At 42.6% G+C, this 24,817-nt stretch overlaps 2 protein-coding genes across 2 annotated transcripts; one reads left to right on the forward strand and one right to left on the reverse strand.

The window, feature by feature from the left end:
* Nucleotides 1-3,995: 3,995 nt before the first annotated feature.
* LOC120702105 (serine carboxypeptidase-like 34) lies at nt 3,996-6,007 on the reverse strand. Its single transcript, XM_039985870.1, has 5 exons — nt 5,722-6,007; nt 5,342-5,545; nt 5,145-5,237; nt 4,645-5,021; nt 3,996-4,536 (listed from the first exon to the last, which is right to left on the reverse strand). The coding sequence occupies exons 1-5, from the start codon at nt 6,005-6,007 to the stop codon at nt 4,033-4,035; spliced, it is 1,464 nt and encodes a 487-aa protein (XP_039841804.1). The 3' UTR covers nt 3,996-4,032.
* Nucleotides 6,008-9,990: 3,983 nt separating this feature from the next.
* On the forward strand, nt 9,991-11,842 carry LOC120702106 (hsp70-Hsp90 organizing protein 3-like). The gene is made up of 5 exons (XM_039985871.1): nt 9,991-10,798; nt 10,978-11,073; nt 11,251-11,421; nt 11,510-11,589; nt 11,737-11,842. Exons 1-5 carry the CDS (start codon nt 10,664-10,666, stop codon nt 11,840-11,842), a joined length of 588 nt encoding a protein of 195 aa, XP_039841805.1. The 5' UTR covers nt 9,991-10,663.
* The last annotated feature ends 12,975 nt before the right edge of the window (nt 11,843-24,817 follow it).

The following is a 24,817-nucleotide window of genomic DNA, read 5'->3' on the forward strand; positions in this document are numbered from 1 at the left end:
CAGAGAACTCAGTCACCTAAAAAAACTGCTTTGAACTTAATGTTTAATTTGCATGTATGGAAAAAAAGGACAAATCTCAATACGACTTAGATTAAATCAATTGAAATATATAGTTTGGGGAGTGAGTTAAGAGGATACAGTGGATTGATTATGGTAGTAAAATGAACCATTTTTCCAATTTACAATAATATGGATTGTGGTCAAACCCTTCAAAAAAAATAAAAAAAAGTTCCCCACCGTTCTGTTCCACACCATCTACTAGCTGCTAGGTGTTGACTTTACTCACCTCTGCATTAGCTTGCGCGCTCACCTTAATTTGTGCTTCACCATTGAGTAACTGCTGTATTTCTCATGGTTGCAACTTCCAATTAAGCCAGTACTTTGTTATTATTTTCACTTCGCAGTCAGGAAGAACGGTACGTGATCGAGGTGCACCAGAATCCTCCTATGGATCAGAATTAGGCACCAGCAAATTAAAGTCCATGTGGAAAAGGCACAGAAAAATAATTCAAAGTTCCAAACCTTAATTAGAGTCAGTCTAGAACATAATTATCTTTTTTTTGAAGCAATAGAACATAATTATCTTTAGTTTGAACATTTGTTCAGGAATGTATAATGAATTTAAAAATTCCATTCTAAAGAGCCATCAGAGTTGTGGTGTGCCTATGATGCCCACATAAATTATATTTAACCTCAAATACTAAAACCAATCTGACATAAAACCAGACATACCAAGCAGCAACCAAAGATCCATCCCCACCCAAATTACTAAATGAACCAAGCAAATAATATTCAGAAACATATTTAGCCAGAGTTTGTTTAAAAAAGAAATATGTCATTTCCCCCCTTTTCCTCTGTATGCATCTCTACGATCAGGATTTAACCACAAGGAGGACCACAGAACCACACAATTCAGAAGGGTGGGATAACCTCACCTCTCAATCGTCAGCTGCTAATCTGGTGGTTCAGATACAAGGATGCATCCACCCCCAATGGCATTCATAAAAGCTCTCGTTCAACTAAATAAGAGTGATGAAAGAAAGCCAAAGCTGCTGACCAAAAATAGCATAGTTACAGGCTGTAACCATGATGTGAGTTCCACAATGGCTGAATCATCAGATGAACTGCTTTCCGAACTCCGTCGCCGCGAGCCGGCCAGGAGTGTTGACTGACAGCTTGAACTTGCAGATCTCCTTGTTGATGTCCTGCAGTTAATGTAAGCACAATGGTGAGTATGTGAATATGCAAATGTTGAGTACAAACGCACAATGTCTACACCTCTCACGCAAATTAAAAGCAATAAATGATGGCAAAGGAGAACAAAAAATTGCATACATCTGTAATTGCGAAAGAAATAAAAACTGATATGAGCTACTGAAGCAAAAGAACCTACACTTCAAATGACTGTCCAATCCAAATGCATAGAAGCTTTCAGTATTTTTATTTCATTGTAAAATCAATATTCACTTAATCATGAAGCTCAGTATACAAACTAATGAATTATGTTCATCTGAACACCATCTCTACAATGATCAGCATAGGAAGAAGTCTTTTAGAGGATCTACATTAATTCTCTGATAGCTGTAGCTGACATGTTTAACTGGTTATTACTCAATTTATTTGTGCTATATTGAACAAGCCGCCCATGTCGCCGCGCCTCCCCCTCAATGAAATCGCTGTGCAATGCAGCCACGCAGGGCAGCCGGCTAGCGGTCGGGGCTGCGGGCTGCCACACCAGCCTCAAGGCCTATGGGCTATGGCCTAGGCCAGCGTCGCTGTGGCGAGCGAGCGGCACAGGCACATGCAGTGCTCGCCCCTCACCGAATCGGACCTCTGCTCCCCACGTGCGGCCCCTGCCTTCACCGGCGCTCTGCTGCTTGATCCCCAAGTGCACTCCCGCTTGCCTCTACCTCCGCTCCTTGGGGTGCTCACCCTCTCGCCGCCGTTCCGTCGCTGCGCATCGCCACCTGTGTCGCCGCTCCTCGGGCAGCATGGCTTGCCTCTTCGATCCAATCTGTCGATCTGGAGAGAGAGAGAGGTTGCATCAGGAGGAGGAGGGCTGTAGGGGCCGCACATCGGGGCGAGGCCTCATCATTGGTGGGGGCGAGCAGAGGGTGAAGGGTCGGGACGCCGCGGCTAGGGCGTGGAGAGGGGAGGGCATAGCGAGGGGGAAGGGGTGGCCAAACGGGCCGCACGGCACGGGCACGAGTACGATGGACCACAGCACGGCGGAGCATGGCACGACGGGGCACGGCGGCACTGCCGTGACGTGCCGCATAGTGCCGCCGTGCCGAGGACGCGGCCCGGGCACGGCACTACCAGGGCTTCATCGTGCCGTGTCGTGCCGATGGGCACGGTGACCCGCACGGCCACTGCGGAGGAGGCCGCCGGTCGCCGCCGCGAACGGGGCCGCCGGCCGCCTGCATCAGAAGGTCGTTGATGCCGCGGATGAGGTCGTCGGCCGCCGCACGAGAAGGCTGTCGCCGCCGCGGATGAGCCATCGGCCGCCCACACGAGAAGGCTGTAGCCGCGAGAAGGCTGTGGCCGCCGGAGTTGCCGTGGCTGGAAGAGGAGGAACAGGAAGAGGGAGTCGGAGGAGTCGAGCGTGCAGCGCGAGTCGGAGGACCGAGGACCGAGGGGGAGGAGCGGCTGTGAGGGAGAGGGGTGTTTTTGTAGATAGGGTTTTGATCCAAGGGCTGGTATTCATCTAAACACATCTCACGGTAGAAAATCAACGGGCCGCGTCGTGCTGGCCCATTATCCGTGCCGGGCCCGTGCTAGTGCCGCGGGCCGGCACGGCGGCCCAGGCACGGCCCGCTAGCAGGCACGGGCACGACTCGAGCACTAAGGCCATCGGGCCGGGCCGCTATTGGGCCGTGCTATGCAATGCCGTGCCCGTGCCAGCCCGACGGGCCTGGCCCATTTGGCCACCTATAGCGGCGGGCGGGCAGCAGCAAGGGAGAGGGCGTGCGGGGTGGGAGGCGGGTTGGGGGACAATCTGAAGTGGAGCGCTCAGATCGCACGGGGAACGATGGCTCTGTTTGGTTCTCTGTACTATGAAGTACTAGGAAACTTTGACCGCTAATTACGGTGTTAAATAAAGCTAGTTTACAAAACTAACTTCAGAACCCCTACGCTAGGAACCCTGAAGAATCTAATGAGGCCTTTGACCGCGTGATTAGATGATGGTTACTGTAGTAGCCAATCATCAATTAATTGCATCATTAGATTCGTCGCGAAATTTTATACTCATTCCTGAAAAAGTTTTGCAAATATACTTCATTTAGCACTCTATGCATGTGAGATTCTTTTCTCGGCTTATGTGCACTAGAAACCCCTAGTGTGAACCAAACAAGGCCGATCTGCGATCGTGGGAGGAGGGACGACAAAGCGTGGCTGACGATGGGTCGAGGTGTAGACGAAAAAACGCCACTCTTAGCCTCTTTTTAGTAGTAGAGAAGAGATGGATTGTGGTCAAGCCCTTAAAAAAAAAGTTTCCCATCGTTCTGTTCCACACCATCTACTAGTTGCTAGGTGTTGACTTTACTCACCTCTGTATTAGCTTGCGCGCTAAACTTAATTTGTGCTTCACCATTGAGTAACTGTATTTCTCATGGTTGCAACTTTCAATTAAGCCAGTACTTTGTTATTATTTTCACTTCGCAGTCAGGAAGAACGGTACGTGATCGAAGTGCACCAGAATCCTCCAATGAAGATATGGATCAGAAAAAGGCGCCAGCAAATTGAAGTCCATGTGGAAGGGGCGCAGAAAAATAATCCAAAGTTCCAAACCAATAGCAACCCAATTCAATCATTATTAACTAACGAAACGATGATAACAATCCAACCTAATCCCTATCTAATTGACATACTGCTGCCCATTCATGACAGCGGTAACTAATTAAAAGATCCATGATTATTAACCTAGCTAAACTAACTGCATGCTCAACCTCTAACTATCTAGTAGCTTATTATTGTAATCCACACCTCTAACTATAACTAACTAGCAAATGACTCGACCATCATAGCAATCTAGGCGGCGGTGGCGGGCACGGGCTTGGCCGGCAGCTCGTTCCCGTCGAGGAAGTGCGCGAAGAGCTGGCTGGCCTGGACGGGCTTGATCATGGGCACCATGTGGCCGGCGCCGCGGATGGTGACCAGGGTGAGGCCGTCATACACCACCGTGTAGCCGCCGACCTGGTCGCTGGTGAACCACTCGCGCCACTCCCTGACCGTGGCCAGGCCCAGCTTCCGCAGCGCGTACCGCGTCGACGTCACGGGCACGCGGTCGTCCGTGTCGCCGCTGAAGACCCACACGCGGAGCCCGGCGTCCACCAGGCCCCTGATCGCCGGCAGCGTCGAGCTGGCGCTGTCCGTCCAGTTGGTGAGCGCGTCGCTGCAGGGCGTCCACGCGTAGGGGATGCCCGTCACGTTCGCGTGCAGCGCCGCCTGCACGTCGCCGCGGTTCAGGTAGTCCACCACGTGGTAGTCGGCGCACGGGTCGTACGTGTTGTACGGCCTCCCATGGTGGATCCTCTGCAATGCCATGAATCATGCATCTTCATGTAAGAAAAACACAAGAAAATAGAACCAATGTAAAGAGACACGACGGATGGACAGTAGTCGACGGCGGCGATGACGTACGGCGAGCTTCGAGGAGGAGGAGGCGGCGGCGGAGGGGGTGCGGCTGGCGTTGGCCAGGGTGTCGGTGCAGGCCGGAGTGTAGAGGCTGTAGATGTCGATGTTCCGCATGGAGCCGAAGAACTCGTTCCAGGCCTGGTTGCAGGGGCCGGTCTCCTCGCCGTCCTCGGGGAAGGTGCACTCCTTCTTGATGGCGCCGTAGAGCTCGTCGGAGATGATGGCGTGGTCCCACGCGTAGTCCGCCAGCCCGCGGTCGTCGGAGCTCGCGTCGATGGCCGCGTTGCCGATCATGATGCCCTTGAGGTTGATCCGGTCCTTCTTGTGGTGCGCCTTCTTGTTTCCCTCCAGGATCTTGGTCGCCAGCTGCGGGACGTAGTGCCCTGAGGAGCATTTTTTTCATGGCCATGGATCGTAATTAACATTGTTAGTAAATTTATCACATTTGGCAGATGAATAATTGAATCTACATACACTAGTATATATGATTGTAAGAGATCTCGTACCAGCGTAGCTCTCCCCAGTGATGTAGAAGTCGTGGCCCCTGAACTGCGGGAACCTCTTGAACCAGTTCACCAGGAACCCATGGGCGTCAGTGGCTACAACATGATCCACACAGGTTCAGAAAATGCGTGCATATATAGCAGTGCTCGAACAAATAATGTACTATAAATCTGAGATTGATCGATGCCAATGCGTATACCGGTGAGCTCGTCGCCGAACTGGCTGAGATCCTTGGTGGTGTTGGTGTAGGAGAACCCAACGCCGGCTGGGGACTCCACGAACAACAGGTTGGCTTCTTTGTTCCACGAGTAGGGGTTGAGGCTGATCTCAGGCTTGCCCTTCTGCACCAGGAAAGGACCCAGCTCCTCCAGCGCCCCATATCCAACGGACGAGCATCCCGGTCCTGCAGTGCAGATCGAACAATATACATATCATCAGTTCATCACAGACATCTGATGCCAGAGTAAAAGGTTAATCTATCGAAACAGTAAGTGTACGTAATAGATCGCATCTACTACATCTAACAAGCTAGTACGTTACGTGGAATCTGAAGAAAAAGAAAATGCAAGAAGAAGTTACCTCCGTTGAACCACAAGACGAGTGGCTTGTTCTGCACGTCGTGCGTGGCCTCGAAGAACCAGTAGAAGAGCGCGCGGCCGTGGGACTCGTTCGCCGTCACGTACCCGGCGAACTGCCGGAACCCGACCTCCGACGGCTGGCCGGGCAGGGCCTCCACCCGGTCGGCTTGCTGCCGGTCGAACACCCTCTCGTAGTCGTGGCTCCGGTGCAGCCGCACGGCTGCCGCCGACGACCAAGCACCGGTGGCCACGGCGAGCAGCAACACGAGAACTGTTGCCGGCGACATGGCTCGGAGGAGGAGGGGGAAGCTAGCGGCCGTGTGCAACTCTCTACTAGTAGTTGCTTGAGTTGGCAGAGATGGAGAAGCCGGGCAAATTTATAGGCTACTAGCTGCTGCCATCGAGAGATGATCAAAGCAAATTAAGAGATTGTTAAGATTTTTTGTACCAGAAAAGGTTGTTAAGATTACTCGCCAAGGTTGTTGAGATTATCCAAGTTTATTCTCGTCCATCGGGAGATCCCCGGTGCCTGCGTCGTTGAGCGCGCGGCGTTTCTCCCTCTGGTAGGGCCGATCCTCCAATTCGCTGGTTGTTGGAATTTGGGAAGTTGGGCTTGGCCCAACGAATATTTCAACTAATTTCAAATAAATCTCAAAAGCCCATATAAGCATGAGGAAGTGTAGAAGTGGTGTAAACCTTTAGTCTCACCTTGTTTGTGGAAGTTGAGCATGACTAACTTAAATAGTGAGACCATACTTATCTCTCCAAGTTATGTGTATGGGAGAGAAAAGAAGCTTCACACTCGTGTGCTTGCTTGCCTTGCTGGGCCGCCACGGGCCGGGACAGAAGACACGGGAGCATGTGAATGGTCTGCCGAAATTTGGTTCCTGCAATTGTCTCTGTGACCTGCAATTTTAGCTAGCCGGTCAAACGACCCGCAGCCGATCCTAGAAATACAATGTGATTATTAGCTGCTAGTCAAACGACAAAGGAAAATAGGGATTGTCATCACAAGTGACTAATCACTCGTTCCTTCAAAATAAAAAGAGACTAACCACTCGGTCCTACTCCAGTCCAGACAAGAGCATGTCTAGGTGTTTGTTCCCTGCTTGCACCCACAAACAAGCCTCATCTTGTATCGTTGAGATGATCCGTGGAACTGTCAGTTCCTTTCTCTGGAGAACACATCTATTCCTCTCCTTCCAAACTGTCCAGGTTATCAGGATAGCAAGCGCAAGGGTCCCAGGAGCAGCGGCTGGTGCTGCACCTGCCAAGGTGCCTTTGAACCAGTCCAAGAGACTGCTCATACCTGACCAATTACAAGGATGTAGACTTGCTTGTTTTGCCAAAATTGTTGTGCCCTCCCAGACCTTCAGAACAATTGGGCATTCACAGAAAAGGTGTTGTGAAGTTTCAAGATTCCTGTGACAGCCTGTCTTGAAGTAGTAGCCACATAAAAAACTTACAGCGTGGGACAACTTTGGCATCCCAAACATATGATCCTATATCCGAACGCATTACACCTTCAAACTGATTATGCACTGTTTGCAGTGTGTCTCCAAGTTATGGAGTCCAGGTCTTCAGTGTTCAAGTTGAGCTACGCCTCCCACAGCATGGTGAACCTATTTACAAAATCATCCATAAGGGGCTGTCAGGTTGTGATCAATGTCGGCAATCCAGTGGTCATCTTCCATTTGCAGCAGCCAATGTTCGATTCTTGTGCTTGCTATGAGAATATAGCAGCGGGAATAGGGAGGACAAAGTTATGCCTTTCATCCAGCTAGAATTCCAGAAAGATGCCTTCCTTCTATTCTTAACCAGGACACAAGTTGAAACATTGAACAATGATGTATCCATCTCATCAACTGGTAGCTCCATACCAGCCCATGGCTTCTGTGAGGAAAGCCAGTCGAACCACAGCCATGTTAGCCAAAGGGCCCTGCTGAAGCACTCCAAATTCAGAATTCCAAGTCCCCAAAATTGTGTAGGTTTGGTGCAGATGAGCCAGCTTACTTTACATCTAGCGCCTGTTAAATCCTGTTACTCGGCCCAAAGGAAGCACCTGCGCATTTTGTCCAGGTCCTTCATGAACTGCTTAGGTGTTTGCAGGGCCGTGAGCAGGTAATGGTTTGTGAAGACAAAACTGATGGTAACAACTCACGCTGTCCTGCTGGGTTCAGCAGCTTTCCTTGCCAGACAACAAGCTTGGCCTTTGCTTTGTCCTGTATAGGTTGGGTGCACCATCCTTATTCAGTCGGCAAAGTATTAGAGGCAAGCCCAAATAGTTTATCAGAAAATTTACCCTGTTTCCAGGATAAGCCTGCAGGACCTGTTCTAAGTCCAGATCAGCACAACAGATAGTGGCAGCCGCACTCTTAGCAAGTTTTATATCAGGCAAGTAGCTATACCGAAAAGGTTCATAATGTCCATAACCAGGGAAATGTCATGCTTGTCTGGATTGGTGAACATGACTGTATCATCAGCATATAGCGATAGGTGCAATATTGCACAGCGTCGCCTTAGTGATGACAACGTCCTAACCAAATGAGCAAGCCCAAATACTCGTTGCAAGGTATCAATTGCCAAAATGCACTAGTATGGGGAGAGAGTCTCCTTGACGGAGATCCCTTTGGTAATGAATCCTTTGTCCCGGAGCACCATTCAGTAAAACTGAAGAGGATGAAGTTGTGAGTAGAGCAGCAAGCCAGTTCGCCAATGGTTACTAAAACCTGGCAGATAATCCCAAGAAACTGTGTCAAAAGCTTTTCATATACCATGTTTTCAAATCGTCTAGTCGAACCTAGTCGCCATGGGACCGATCAGACGACTAATCGCGATTAGTCGTCGATCAGGCCGATTAGTCGAGCTTAGTCGGTCCTAGTCGTCTGCCTAGTCGTCCTATTTGTCCCAGGACCGATATGATATATGTACTACATATTACTTAATAAAAAGCAAGTATGAAGGCAACAATAATAGTCGATTTTTCACTTATTTGTGAGAGATGATTTGTGAACTGTCCAGAACTCTGTATTCCTGTCCCATAGTCCATATTCCTGACTCTCAGCCTCTATATACCAAAAACCTAATGGGCCACCTTGCCAGCCCATCACCGGCCGAGGCCCACAACTCAAACAGCCCACAAAACAATCTCAAGTCTGATCGTTTTCCAACCTGATCGTGCGACTAATCGCGACTAGTCGACGACTAGTCGGACGACTAGAAAACTAGTCGCTCAGACCTACTCGGTGTCCCTTATCGGGGTCACCGGACCGATAAGCCTGACTAATCGCGACTAATCGCGATTAGTCGGACGACTAGATAACATGGTTCATATATCCAATTTAAGGAGAAGGCTGGTATCTGCTTCCTGCGGTATGCTTGCACTACGTTCCTCACATGTAGGAATAATCTTGGATACTCCTCTTCTTGGTGAAAGCGCTTTGGGAGATGGATACCAAGTTGTTGATATGTTTGTAGAGTCTAATGGAGAGGACTTGTGACCAGTTTTGCAAAGGAGTGTATTAAGCTTATTGGTCTAAAATCCTTGGGTTCACAAGTCGTCTCCATTTTTGGGATGAGGGTGATGTTAGCTCAGTTAGTTTGAGGCAATGCGTTCGTGTGTAGATGGTGGAAACAGGAGGAATTATTCAACACTTCACCCTTAATGATACTCCAGCAGCAGCGATAGAAAACACCAGTGAAACTGTCCGGTCCTGGCACCTTTTCAGAATGATATTGTTGTATGGCCTGCCACACTTCCTGCTCGGCAAAGGGCCAATCCATACACTCTGTCACGTCATTTGTTAAGCATGTCAGGTTCAATAAGTCCCAACTGAAAGAGTTGTTCCTGGTCCTCTTCTGCCCTAAAATGTTGTTGAAGTAATCAGCGATAATGGTTTCCTTTTCCCACCAGGGACTGGTCTGTTTTGTGCCAAGCAGGGATGTAATTTCTCCACCGCCTTGCGTTTGCACAGAGGTGAAAGAAATGGGTGCAAGCATCGCCGTCCTTGAGCCAAGCTATCCTAGAGGATTGTCTTCACCGTGACCACTCCACAGCAGCAAGGTCGAGAATTCTAGCCTTCAGGCTCCTGCCCAATTGTTGCTTAGACTGGGTGTTAGCAAGGTTCATTGGCTTGTATGTGGTTAGTAATGTGGGCAGTTTCACCTGCCGGCCATTCAGGCCTTGATTGATTAGGAATAGGCAACGATCTCGGGTACGGTTGTATTTCCATAAGCCCTACTGTGACCCTTGCCTATATAAACTGATGTATCATCTCCTAATTAATCAATCCAATTACTTCCTGCAATTACTATTGTTTACACTGGGATCAAGTGTGTTCCCATTTAGTGACCTATTGTTTTCATGATTTAGTAGAGCTCATGACCAGGTAAAAAATAACTTTTAAGAGCATACTGTAAGTGTGTGTACGAAACACTTGTTCATGTGTCAAGCAAGTTTTGTACAGTGTGTTTATTCTATGCAGATTTTTGGGTTACTTTGTTTTGGTCTGCGTGATCTGATCAGATATTCTGAGGTTTGCAGCTTTAGTTATAAATACCTGCAAAGACATCATGAATGATTTTGTAAAGTGTATTATAAATCAAAATTGCTTCTCCGGAATTGTGATGCCTTGGAGGTCCAAAGCACGGGATTGAAATCCCACTATTGAAAATGTTAGTCGTACATGTGCTATGATTTCCTGCACTTGACAACTAACCAGAATTTGTTTCCTCGAAGAAAACTAACCAGAATTTAAGATGCACTGATTTTGCATGGTTTCCTCTAAATTCTTCTCCGTATTTAGCATTATTATAGGACCATCAATGTGATTGTTATGTTATATATTCTTAGATTTGTTTGTTGTTGGTCTTTTCTCCTTTCATGCTAGACTATATCACCTTCCACCTTTGTCTTTGCATTGCAGCGTGGGAAATTCCCAATCATGTTAGCAGCAGGTCATGAACATCGTGAGCTAGTTGAAATTCTATTTCCTTGGACAAAGCCAATTCCACTTTTTCCAGATTGGAGTGTTGACGGGATTATTAGAGCTATGAAATACCTAAGCTTCGAGCCTCAGGTTTGTAATTGGTTTCTTACTGGACACTTTAGGTGCCAGGCTTTCAAAGTTAATAGAGAGATAATGATTGTGAATGAACTCATTCAGGAGAAAAATTTACTGACTGCTACATTTAAATTTATATGTTGGAGCCCCTTTGAATGCTATGGACTTGTAACTGAGCATGCTTCCATGTTTAGGAGTCGGTGGAAGAACAGATTGCTGTTGCGAAGTCTGAAGGAAAAGAAGCGTTTACAAAGGGGGGCTATGTTGATGCAGCCTACTGCTATATGCTGGTAAATGCTTGAGGCAATGCTATACTTGTTGGAATAATACAAAGTGTTGCACGATAGGCACTTAGTTCTGAAACATCAAGCACAAGACACATGGACCTTCATCTTTTTTTTTTCTTGTAGCCACTAGCCACTGCTCAAAGAAGTTCTGAGACCCCGTGGTGCTGATTGTTACTGCATGCAATGACAAAAAACCCACACGACGCCACCTTATTCGCCAACCGGAGCCTATGCTGGCTGCGGCTGAGAGAAGGGGAGAGGGCTCTGTCAGATGCTCAGCGTTGCAAAACATTGCGCCCACGCTGGGCGAAGGCATGGTACCGTGAGGGCATGGCTCTCGGCTTTATAAAGGTATAGCATACATCAAGTTTAACCTTGAATCTAGCTAGTTTCTGCTCCTGAATCATCACTCTCGTGGTTGGTATTCTTCATTATATAGGAGCACAAAGGAGCAGTGGATGCTTTTGTGGAGGCGCTAAAGCTCGATCCCACCAACCATGACATCAAGAAAGCATTGAGGCACTGCTCTTGTTTCCTTCTATGCTATACTTTCTGCTATTAACCTAACTGAGTCTATTGTGCATTGGATGGGATGGGAGCATGAACACCCAAATCGTAGCTCCTCCCTGTATTGTCTTTACTTTAATCTATGCATGGCATTCCTAGGTCTCTGACTCCTGAAACTTGCAGGGAGGCCATGGCGTCTATGAAGAGTGCTGCTTTCCCTGGAGAACAGAACCATGAGTTGCTGCAAAGAGTTCGATCTGATTAATAATCAATCATCTATAATACCTGTGGGGATTAGCATCAGCCCACTGCTGCTAAGAATATTTTAAGCTGTTCTTGACTCTTGATCTTTTGTGAAATTTAATTTGCCTTAACTGAAATACCTTTTTTCTGAAATATCATTAGCATCAGCCCACTGGTGCTGTTGGGTCATTTCCAAGGAAAATTGAGTTGTTTTTCCTTGTAATGTACTATCACCCATTTGAGTAGCGTGGGCCAACTAATGACCTGGCGAATGAGGACTCACTCGATGAATTTTATGTCAGATGGAGATCATCGTGTGAACAAGCTGGTACCACCTGTTCTGACCAAGAGTCCAAGAGACTTGCATAGCTATTGGACCTGAGTTGTTATTGTGCTCCCTGACCATTTTTTTAAGAACCAAATGCGGTAATTCCGTTGTGCGCATGCTATTGTTATCACCTGAGCTACTGGATCCAAATGGGATGTGCCTAATGCCACAGGAATATATGTCGTGTTTGGTTGATGACCAAAGCTCGTCACAGGTTCTGCGCGTAAGTTTGGCTACTGGATATTTTGTATGCCGCACATTGTTTGGCTGTATTTTGTAACACCACAACTCACCGATAGTCCGAAAGACTGGCGAGCCTTTTCTATGCAGTTATAGTACTGTAAGATTTAAATGTTAGAACTGAACCAAACGTAACAATTTCATTTTGCTCTAAAGCATGGAGTAGTAAGATGGTCGTTTCACCTCTGATGGCACGCGAGCATGCTAGCATGGCAACACCACAACCAATCTGGGTCCGAAGTCCAAATGATTCCAAACTGCAACAAGAAATTTTCTTTCACGTGGCTCCTGCGGATGTACTTGATTCCTCCGTCCCAAAATAACACTCCTATGAATCAAATTTTATGTCACAAAAGTACACATATAGGTTATCAAATCAACGTATAGCAGTACCGAGTACTCCTAACAGCCACAAGTTGGGACCACCAGAATAAAAACATTATAAAAAAAGTAAAAAAGGGACCGGAGGCTACCTCCCTCCGACCGGACTCCGAAACCTCTCCCATGTTAGATGCTTCTTATAGGGATAGCATTGTGATTTTCCAGCTATATTAGTTTAGTCACCCGAATTTTTGACGTGCTTTTATTTTGCACTAGTGGAGATGTACGTGCCACATGCACATATTGATTCTTCTTCTATCAAGCAATGATGTCATTTATTTTCTTTCCAAAAATAATACACATCTTTTTTTCTTCCATAAATAATGATTTCAATTAATGTCCTTCCAAAATAATTAATGACGTGAATTATAGATGAATGTATGTGCAAAAAAAAGTAAAAGTCTGTGCCAAAGAAAAGTTATGTGGGTACAGGAGGTGGGTACAAAAAATTGCTGGTGAAAAAAAATTAGAATTTTGGTGGAAAATATTAACGAAACCAATCTCTCCCTCACTTTCGTCAAACCTTTGGGTCTGACAGGTGGGGTCTCCGTGAGGGGCACAGTGAGCCTAATTTTGGTGAGAAAAAGTTTCAATTGTTCCAACTTTTTATAGATTGATGATGAGGTTGGGGGGGTGGGGTTTGGTGCCGTAGGCAGTGTCAGCGTAAACGTTTAAACAGACTAAGTAATCACCTATCGCTTAGTTATTTATTCGAGCTAAATGACCATTTAAATAGACAGAACAGTGATTAAACAGAAAAAACGGTTGATTAAATGGACACGACAGACCATTGTGCAGTGTTTACACAGTGTGTAAATGGACTAAAGAGGACTAAACAACCATGTAGATGAACAGTGTCCTAGCGTTGCCCTCTCCCCCGATCTTCCATCCTCGGTAGTAATAGCGTAACAACAGTGGGTGAGTAGGGTGATGGAGCATAGGGATGACAATTTTACTGATGGGTACTCGACCCGATAGGTGAGGATATGGGTATGAAATTTTACCCGCGGGTACGGATACGAATATAAAAGTTTACCTGCGGGTACTAGTACAGGTAAGAATTCTTACCCGCGGGTATCCGAAATACAATACATTATCTAGTGAACTCATATCATTCTCAAATTTTATGTCTTATTTTCTTGTGATTGTATGAACTATGTGGACTATTAATGAGATTGTGTGAACTAGTGGACGTGAAAATGATATTAACATTTCGCTTATTGTTTATTGTGAAGTGTATTCATCATTGTTGTATTTTTTTTAGTTGAAGTACATAGCTAGAATTGAACACATTTACTTATATACAACTAAATAGATTATAAAGATAAGAAAAAACAGTGCATGGTGAATTGTTTAGTTCTCTATTTTACTAATGCTTTGCATTCGCTTGGATAGATTATTTATGCTATCATTAATATATACCATGGGTATCCGAAATCAGACCCATACCCGGTGGGTACAGATACGGGTATAAAATTCTACCCGCTAGACTTCACAGATACAGGTATGCCTAATAGTTTCAGGTATTGTCGAGGGTGAGTATTTACTCTATCCACACCTTACCCGACCCGTTGCCATCATTACTGGAGTATCCTTAGCCTATTAGCCACCCACGGGTGATGGCTGCATTATAGAGAGAGCCACTGGCAGGTTAAGGGAGGGTGTCAGGTGTGGTAAAGCCATCACTCTTTAGGAGAAGGAAAGTGTTGCCGAAGGTGTGGCAGAAGCTACATAGCGGCGGGCGAAGGTCTCACACACTACGTCCTTCCCTAGCAATTGTGTAAGAGTATATCCAAAAATACCTTAACTCAGCATGCATGCTATAGTAAAAGGAAATGTTTATATGCACACAAAAAAGAATCTCCTCAAATGTTACTGTTACCCAACATTTAATTTTGTAAGAAATCATTCTTCTTCCACCTCAAATTTGAGTCATTCCTCAGTCCACTCGATCTTATGTAGAAAATAGGAGGCTTAAATTTATAAAAGTTGCTTGGGAAACGATAAGGAACGGATTGGAGGCATTTGTTTGTTTGTTACAATTTCCACTTCAACTTATTCAAGTTTGACCAAGTTAACAATTGCTTGATTGAAGTTAACAAGTGTTTGATTAGTAACTTATTTAGGCAAGATTCTTTTGGGCTCCATATATTATAAAGTAAAAAAAATGTGACTAGATTATATGAGATATGGTAAAGTGTGGCTCTAAATTTTATACTTACATTTTTGTAACACGGAAATTTATACTTATACATAAGGTTAAATGTGATAAAATGGTGGCTTTAGTCCCATACATTTGGGTGGACCCTGCTTCATAGAATGGAGACACAAAAAGTTAAAATTTTCCGGTTCATTTTATTCAAACATTACCCTTTCCCATATGTAAGCCTCTAGAGCCCAAAACGCCAAAACCCTAACCCTCTCACACGCCTAAACCCTCCCTCCCCCCTATCCCGGCGCCGCCTATGCTGCACTCATGGCCGTCTAGATCACCACGTCCTCAATCATCCCGAAGCGCTCGTGGCCGCCATAGATGGTGACCTCTACCTCCTCAACGGAGGGTAACTACCCTCCATCTCCCTCGCTCTAATTTCTATTGATCCACCTCTGCATCTTCCATTTGCTTCGCGGCGCCAAGTTTTCATTTTTGTGTTTTCTTCTCTTTACTTTCTACCTCCTTCCTCTCTATTCTTTTACTCGGAGGACTAAAATGTCTGTAGGACACTAGAACTGGAAGCATGAATTTCTACGGGGTACAAATTCAATTAAAGTATAACCTATGTTTCCAATGTTTTGCTTTTGTTTAACCATTTGTTGAAGCTAATGGACACCAATAACAATTGTTCAACAAAGAGGACATGAATGTATAATCATGAATATGCAAAACTATCAGCGCTATATTTTCTCAGAAAAAGTATGATCGTTAAATTTGTCAAGAAAATCTAGAAATTATATATTGATCCATTGTAAATTTATAATGTCTTGGAAAAGGAATCCTAAAGAGATGAAACAACAAATCTGGTCATGTTATTTGCAGTGTCAATTTGCTAGGTTTCGTAACTCTATAATTCCTTATATTTGTGTAAAAATTAATATTGTGAGTTATATGGAAATAACAACCGATAAAATTGTACAAGTTATATGCAAATAGCAACTAGTACAATTGTATAGCAACCCTCTTGTAGGGCGGAAGATTTATTTTTTCAGATTTACTCCTTTTAAGGTGACTTAGATCTTGTATTTGCGTAAATCACCAGTGTTGATTGTTGGATGTGCCATCCATGGATGAGATTGTTTGTGTGTGTGTGTGTGTCTGTATGTATGTATGTATGTATGTATGTATGTATGTATGTAACTCAAAAATACAGTGACTTACAGATAACTAAAAGTAAGTCACTTGACAAGGAGACAACTTATTTTTTCACATTCAACAAACACCCAATTATTGCGGACACATGCTAGTATATCTTACATCACATCGTGCCTGTTGCCATGTATGCACGAGCGATCATACTTTTTCTCACTCAATACATAGTAGCCCATGCTAGGGGCCTATTTCGACCATGGTCAGACGGGCCAGGTGATATCCTTTTATTATTGTCATCTCTATGTGGGGCAGATGCAAGAATACCATTATGTGGAGGTTTTATTGGGCTTGTCGGACTGGGCAATGTTATGCTTCTTTCATGTCTATATGGTGGTGGTGCCGGTTTCTTATTATGCTTGGGATTTGGCCCAGAGGGCACTTCTCTTTTTTCACTGTTTGCTTGATCTGATGCCTTGATGAACGATACAAGCCTTGGTTGATAACCAGTATACTCATGTTGTTGCTGCTTCTTCATGTTGTTGTTGCCATCTTCTTCATTAGCAAAAGCAACCTCACCTGTCCACCACACGTTGGCAGCTGCCGGTTGCAAAGCGATGAGAGTGCAGACCAATAGTGTCACAATACCCACCATCGCCATCCTTGACGGCATAAGATCTGAATCTAACTATATTTCATATAATTATCAGTAAGAGTTGAAGGGGCCAATGTCTGTGGCGACCCATGTATATATACACATACGGAACCACTCAAGATAGGAAGCAGTGAGCAAAGATTGCCTTTAAAATGATTGTTTGTTTTAAGGCGACATTGATGAACTGCTTAATATGATGTATGCCAATCAGAAGAAATTCATCAAAGCTACCTAAAAAGGAGTACACCAGTGAGGCGATAATCTTGAACTGTTAGAAAGAAATATGCTAGAGATGCATATTCATTACCTACCTAAAAAGGTTTGTAGACAGTCTTTAATGTTTGTCTTTATTAAAAGTACTTTATGGTGAAAATTAATAAATACTCCAAGTTTCGGGGTGAATTTCAAGAATTGATAAAAATAGAATGTTAATTTGAGATACTATTGAAAATTGTGAAAAAATTATCAATACACAATCTATGACACCATTTTTTCATAATTTTTCGAGAATTCATGTCATACATTCTATTTTGCAAAAAGAATGCCTTAAAATGTTATATGTTTATTCAGAACCTCATTTTGCGAGATAATAAGGGTATATAAAATTGATTAAAACACAATCTAAGAGGAACCGACAAAGGTGGATAGGTGGAGAATACACAAGATGACTATTCCAATAAGGATCTCGGCACTTTTATATACAAACAACTAAAAGTAAGTCACTTGACAAGGAGACAACTTATTTTTTCACATTCAACAAACACCCAATTATTGCGGACACATGCTAGTACATCTTACATCACACCGTGCCTGTTGCCATGTATGCACGAGCGATCATACTTTTTCTCACTCAATACATAGTAGCCCATGCTAGGGGCCTATTTCGACCATCGTGTGGAGGGTCTATCTGGTCAGACAGGCCAGGTGATATCCTTTTATTATTGTCATCTCTATGTGGGGCAGATGCAAGAATACCATTATGTGGAGGTTTTATTGGGCTTGTCGGACTGGGCAATGTTATGCTTCTTTCATGTCTATATGGTGGTGGTGCCGGTTTCTTATTATGCTTGGGATTTGGCCCAGAGGGCACTTCTCTTTTTTCACTGTTTGCTTGATCTGATGCCTTGATGAACGATGCAAGCCTTGGTTGATAACCATTATATTCATGTTGTTGCTGCTTCTTCATGTTGTTGTTGCCATCTTCTTCATTAGCAAAAGCAACCTCACCTGTCCACCACACGTTGGCAGCTGCCGGTTGCAAAGCGATGAGAGTGCAGACCAATAGTGTCACAATACCCACCATCGCCATCCTTGACGGCATAAGATCTGAATCTAACTATTTTTCATATAATTATCAGTAAGAGTTGAAGGGGCCAATGTCTGTGGCGACCCATGTATATATACACATACAGAACCACTCAAGATAGGAAGCAGTGAGCAAAGATTGCCTTTAAAATGATTGTTTGTTTTAAGGCGACATTGATGAACTGCTTAATATGATGTATGCCAATCAGAAGAAATTCATCAAAGCTACCTAAAAAGGAGTACACCAGTGAGGCGATAATCTTGAACTGTTAGAAAGAAATATGCTAGAGATGCATATTCATTACCTACCTAAAAAGGTTTGTAGACAGTCTTTAATGTTTGTCTTTATTAAAAGTACTTTATGGTGAAAATTAATAAATACTCCAAGTTTCGGGGTGAATTTCAAGAATTGATAAAAATAGAATGTTAATTTGAGATACTATTGAAAATTGTGAAAAAATTATCAATACACAATCTATGACACCATTTTTTCATAATTTTTCGAGAATTCATGTCATACATTCTATTTTGCAAAAAGAATGCCTTAAAATGTTATATGTTTATTCAGAACCTCATTTTGCGAGATAATAAGGGTATATAAAATTGAATAAAACACAATCTAAGAGGAACCGACAAAGGTGGATAGGTGGAGAATACACAAGATGACTATTCCAATAAGGATCTCGGCACTTTTATATACAAACAACTAAAAGTAAGTCACTTGACAAGGAGACAACTTATTTTTTCACATTCAACAAACACCCAATTATTGCGGACACATGCTAGTACATCTTACATCACACCGTGCCTGTTGCCATGTATGCACGAGCGATCATACTTTTTCTCACTCAATACATAGTAGCCCATGCTAGGGGCCTATTTCGACCATCGTGTGGAGGGTCTATCTGGTCAGATAGGCCAGGTGATATCCTTTTATTATTGTCATCTCTATGTGGGGCAGATGCAAGAATACCATTATGTGGAGGTTTTATTGGGCTTGTCGGACTGGGCAATGTTATGCTTCTTTCATGTCTATATGGTGGTGGTGCCGGTTTCTTATTATGCTTGGGATTTGGCCCAGAGGGCACTTCTCTTTTTTCACTGTTTGCTTGATCTGATGCCTTGATGAACGATGCAAGCCTTGGTTGATAACCATTATATTCATGTTGTTGCTGCTTCTTCATGTTGTTGTTGCCATCTTCTTCATTAGCAAAAGCAACCTCACCTGTCCACCACACGTTGGCAGCTGCCGGTTGCAAAGCGATGAGAGTGCAGACCAATAGTGTCACAATACCCACCATCGCCATCCTTGACGGCATAAGATCTGAATCTAACTATTTTTCATATAATTATCAGTAAGAGTTGAAGGGGCCAATGTCTGTGGCGACCCATGTATATATACACATACGGAACCACTCAAGATAGGAAGCAGTGAGCAAAGATTGCCTTTAAAATGATTGTTTGTTTTAAGGCGACATTGATGAACTGCTTAATATGATGTATGCCAATCAGAAGAAATTCATCAAAGCTACCTAAAAAGGAGTACACCAGTGAGGCGATAATCTTGAACTGTTAGAAAGAAATATGCTAGAGATGCATATTCATTACCTACCTAAAAAGGTTTGTAGACAGTCTTTAATGTTTGTCTTTATTAAAAGTACTTTATGGTGAAAATTAATAAATACTCCAAGTTTCGGGGTGAATTTCAAGAATTGATAAAAATAGAATGTTAATTTGAGATACTATTGAAAATTGTGAAAAAATTATCAATACACAATCTATGACACCATTTTTTCATAATTTTTCGAGAATTCATGTCATACATTCTATTTTGCAAAAAGAATGCCTTAAAATGTTATATGTTTATTCAGAACCTCATTTTGCGAGATAATAAGGGTATATAAAATTGAATAAAACACAATCTAAGAGGAACCGACAAAGGTGGATAGGTGGAGAATACACAAGATGACTATTCCAATAAGGATCTCGGCACTTTTATATACAAACAACACTCCTCACGTGGATATACAAGGGCCAACCACTAGCTTGAATAGGTCGACTTAATCAACATGTGAGCTCATTCATATGTATATTTGGTAATTGTAAGAATGGTGCAACCTAATGATGTTATTGTACATAGGAATAATGAAGAGAACTAGGAAGAGTTTGAAGAAGACTTGGAGGAGGATAATAATAGGCCGAGCATCCAAGCCAAGCTGAAGGCCCAGAACATGCCGACTTTGCATCCACCTCGGAGTCTAGGATCAGTCAGCACTAAAATCATCATACAACACACATACGTACTCCATCTTTATGCTCTACATATGTACGTACTAAAATGCAACAAGGTGCATTCTTTGTATAAAATGCAACAAGGTGCATTCTCTATATAAAATACAATCACCCTACAGTTGCAACCAAGAGACTACATTGATTGTAACAGGAAGAATAGACCAACTGCAACTAGATAGAAATGATTGCGACTGGGTGCAAACTAGTTGCAACTGGAAGCGAACCCAGTTGCATTACGAACTGACCTAGTCCCAAATGGACATAGCCCAGGTGCAACTGAGAGGGTGGGTGCATTCTCTGTTGCGACTCAAACCAACTCAATTGCAACTGGACGCGAACCGGTTGCATCACGAACCGACCTAGATGCTAATGGACACAATCCAATTGCAGCTAGAAATTTAGTTTCATTCCGTAGTGTTGATTTTGTGTCCTAGAATGAGTTTGGTTGCTGGTTTAGATTTTTTTTGGATCCATCATTGATCCATACATCTGCTGTTGTTCCATCCATCAAACCCTAACCGTAACCTCCCTTGAAATCCTAATTTGAACATCCTTCCATAAAATAGTCATAACTTCTACATATGGACTCGAAATTGGGCAAACTTTTTTCACCGACATCTACCAAAACTTTTCCATCTACTTGTGACTAACTTTGCTAGTTTGGCAAAAATTAAATTCCAAAATTTGGCTGGGAGCAAACAAGCTCCAATTTAATTTTTCGAGCATGCATCTACTTGTTTTTCTATAGACCAAAACCTTACATCTAATTGTTGTGAAGCTTTTTGTGATTCAATCTCTTATGCTCCTGGTTGAAAGAAAAATATTGAAGAAAAAGTAAAAAGTGTGAAGAGCAAAAAAAGAAAGAAAGAGAAAGAGCAGGAGAACATAAAGAGGAGACATAGCAAGCTAAATTGTTCTTTTCCGTTGCCATTGTCTGTGCTGCCTTCTTTTATTCACTTTCTTTGCAACGATCTGATTTCAGTCTAGGAATAAGTTTATGCCATCTGCTAGGCAAGTGATTTGTATATTTTTACAGTATTGATATCTATTCTGAATTGTGTGCCACATACATATATATGTTGTTTTCTTTCAAAGCTACACATATTACTTCTATTCTACAAGTATTCGAGCTATGAAATCATGTACCACTCTCTCAAGATAAGAACAAGCCACTGGTTGTCCATCCTGTGTTTGTGGTGGTAAGAACCTTCTAAGAGTTGGTAAGTTGTATAAAAGTTGCTATTTTTTCCACTTGAGAAATGTAGTTTATAGGGATAATGTATTGCGTTTCTCCTATTTTCTTACTAACAATGTTAGCGGAAGTGAAAAACATGGAAGATTGGATAAGTTGTCTACAACGGGAGTTGAAGGCTTTGGTTATCATTTTAGGTTGCTATTTGAATCTAAGGCATTGGCTACAGAAATTAAGAAGACGATAGCTGATTGTGCCAAGCGAAAGATGACCCATATCGCTGCTACATCTACTACAATACAATAGGATGCAAAAGTAAATGAAGTACTAGAAAATCATGTGAAAAATTGGAAATATATGTACTGATCGTGCACCTACAATTTCTGAACATGGGACCGACAGTAATAAAAAGAGTGTTACACACATGCAAGGTGAGAATTCTTTTGATGTTCTAAATTTGTCGACAAATCATATTGTCTTAGAGCAACATTTAGTGGAACCTTTAATTGATTTACCTTTGTGTATTGATACTTCTATTAGCCATATGCAACAACTTGTGAATAAGTGTGATACTTTTTCTTTACAACCGTACATTTGTGTTCAAAAAAATCTTTTCTTCTGATTACAAGTGCATAAGATGAATTGAATTTGTTATCTTCTTTAAATACTTTGGGTTATATGGAATTTGATGATTCATGTAATCAATGTTGTTTGGAGGAGGGACTTCTTGGAAATTCTGAATTGTCATAGTTTTTCTCATAATACATATAACTTTATTATTGGCAAATATTCAGAGGAGAATATATGGTACATCGAGTTTATATTAGTTCAAATTTGAAGTTTTCTTTGGTTGTGCAACAATGTGATCAAGTAGAGCAGTGCAATACGACTAATCTTTTCATTTCAAGTTCCTCTAGTTTTATTGTATAGATACAGGTTCAATTCAAAGAAGTGGATTATTATTGGTTGTTACCTATGACATGTTCAGTAACTATAGTCGAACCGTGGACGGTTTGCTTCCAAGAAGAAGAGAAAGATGTGCGCATGACATGCATGGATACAAACATTCAAAAAGAACATACAATGAGCTTATTCCTATGCACTTTTAGTAATTTTAACAAACCGATTGCTACCTAAGGATATTATTACAATTAGAGCACTAAAGAAGCCCAAGAAATATTTGGAGAAGGCATGGAGGAGGAGAATACAAGCTCAAACATCCAATCCAAGTGGGAGGCCCACAACATATCAAATTTGAATCACTACGTGAGAAAGCCTAATTGGTAACGAGCATAGATTGCTATTGGAAACGGGCATAATGCCTGTTACCCTTATTGGGTTACTAATGACCCATCATCGGTAGCATTTGCCCATTACCAGTAACAGTCATTGGTAATGGGCATTAAGTCAATGCCGACTACCAATAACAGAATATCAGTAACGGGCATCAATTACCCCTGTTACCGATAATAGAATATCAGTAACGGGCATCAATTACCCCTGTTACCGATAATAGAATATCAGTAACGGGCATCAATATGCCCGTTGCTAACAACAGTTATAGGTAACGGGCCTTTTTGTAATGCCCATTACCTATGCGGAATTAAAAAAACAAATTGAAATTTCTTCTATTCCTTTATTACATCCATACACAGTAGCATCCATACACATTAGGAAATCGTTAAAAGGATGAGGCAATTGTGCTTCCTCCTTGCTCGTCCCTTGATCTGAACCTTATAGGTGCTGTTGAATAGTTAGAACACATAAGTAGAGAAGAGTCCTAATTCTCTTTCCAATCAGAAAAAGTAGATCACAGCATCAGGAGTAGAAAAGCCACTGCTAACACTCATAATGATTGGAAACAAGTGCATAAAAAATTTAGGGCTTGCCAGACACACCATTAGATCAGGTAGCAATAGCAACAAGATAATATCCACTCGTGGCACTAACTGCCCAGTGGTACTGCACTGAACAAGTGTAAATAAATGCTCTGAGCAAAACTAACTATTCCGAAGGGAGTACAAACAAAAACAAACCTGCTGATTTCTATCTCCATGGATAGAAGTAGTTGGAAACCCATTCATGCACAACCAGCTTTCCAATGAATCAGCACCCGTTTTTGTTTCCACAAAGACAAGTGCGATGGTTTGCTGGAGCAGGGGGAAAAAAAGAAAATGAGTAAAAATATCAGGAAAGTTGATTTGATAGCATGGACAAAAAGATTAGATCGAACATTACCTTTCCCGTATCATTTTGTGCATGTAGAAGGTCCATCAAGTGACTTCTTTTATCTGCCTCCTGCACAAATTCAATTCTCTAGACAATCAACTCAGTACTCAACCCAACTCTTCCAACAGCCAGGAAGATGTAGTTCTCCAGGAAGTCTGATGCCATTCTCTGTATTCATTGGAGTAATATCGATATCATTAAGAATGTAAGAGTGGAACAACTTTGCCATTAGAAATAAAAAACATCCAACAAGTTCAAATATCAAGTGCAGATACAATTAAACAGCACAGCCAGCAGCTTGATAAAGTTACAGCAGTTCTAATATGAATATGAAAACTAATTTGGGACACGTACTGGCTAGCAAAGGATAATCCAATGTCCATGTTATTTTTTTTCTTTTCAAGTTTTCAATCAAAACATAGGCTTAGTGCAGATAAGAATTAAAAAAATCACATATACACAATTGCAAGATAATCATGGTATACCATACTATGATAGAAATCTTCTACATTTAACAAAATAATAGAACCGGCATATAAAATTAAATAGCAGCATTAAATAGGATACAAAAAGTTTCAGCTACACAAGCATGGTAGTATCAGATTGTCAATTCAACATTCATAAATAAACAACATATTAAATAAACCAGAAATCTAGTTGACTGCAGTGACACTCTTGCCCTTTCCAACAAGTCAGGGGTAGCCACAAGAATGTCAACACGACAACACCCCTCTCAAGATCTCTTAACTGCAAAGATAGAACACGATTTTAGGATGTAGATAGAAATCTAACGAAATAAGTTATGGTGATAGTTCAGCGATTCCAAAAATATATGTGGTGGAACATATCTTGCGTCATGACAAGTCAAGGGAACTACTATGATTCATGTCTTGATATTACAAGTATTAACAAGCTATAAGCTTTGCATTGTAGCAGCACCAGTTTTTAATCTAAAGCTCATAATTCTGTAGACAGGGTTAGTCTAGACAAATGTATGCTGTACCAGGCAAGCTTCAACCTAACCAATAATTGTGCTATTAATTCAAGAAGAGTACTGATAGATGGATAGTC

Source organism: Panicum virgatum, chromosome 4K (genome assembly GCF_016808335.1).
Source record: "Panicum virgatum strain AP13 chromosome 4K, P.virgatum_v5, whole genome shotgun sequence".
NCBI classification, from domain to species: Eukaryota; Viridiplantae; Streptophyta; class Magnoliopsida; order Poales; family Poaceae; genus Panicum; species Panicum virgatum.

Coding starts and splice junctions, on each gene's coding strand:
- LOC120702105 (XM_039985870.1), bottom strand. CDS start 6,007: ATGTCGCCGGCAACAGTTCTCGTGTTGCTGCTCGCCGTGGCCACCGGT. Junction 5,546..5,721: donor CGTCTTGTGGTTCAACGGAG/GTAACTTCTTCT, acceptor TCTGCACTGCAG/GACCGGGATGCTCGTCCGTT. Junction 5,238..5,341: donor GTTCGGCGACGAGCTCACCG/GTATACGCATTG, acceptor ATCATGTTGTAG/CCACTGACGCCCATGGGTTC.
- LOC120702106 (XM_039985871.1), top strand. CDS start 10,664: ATGTTAGCAGCAGGTCATGAACATCGTGAGCTAGTTGAAATTCTATTT. Junction 10,799..10,977: donor ACCTAAGCTTCGAGCCTCAG/GTTTGTAATTGG, acceptor TTCCATGTTTAG/GAGTCGGTGGAAGAACAGAT. Junction 11,074..11,250: donor CAGCCTACTGCTATATGCTG/GTAAATGCTTGA, acceptor TTGTTACTGCAT/GCAATGACAAAAAACCCACA.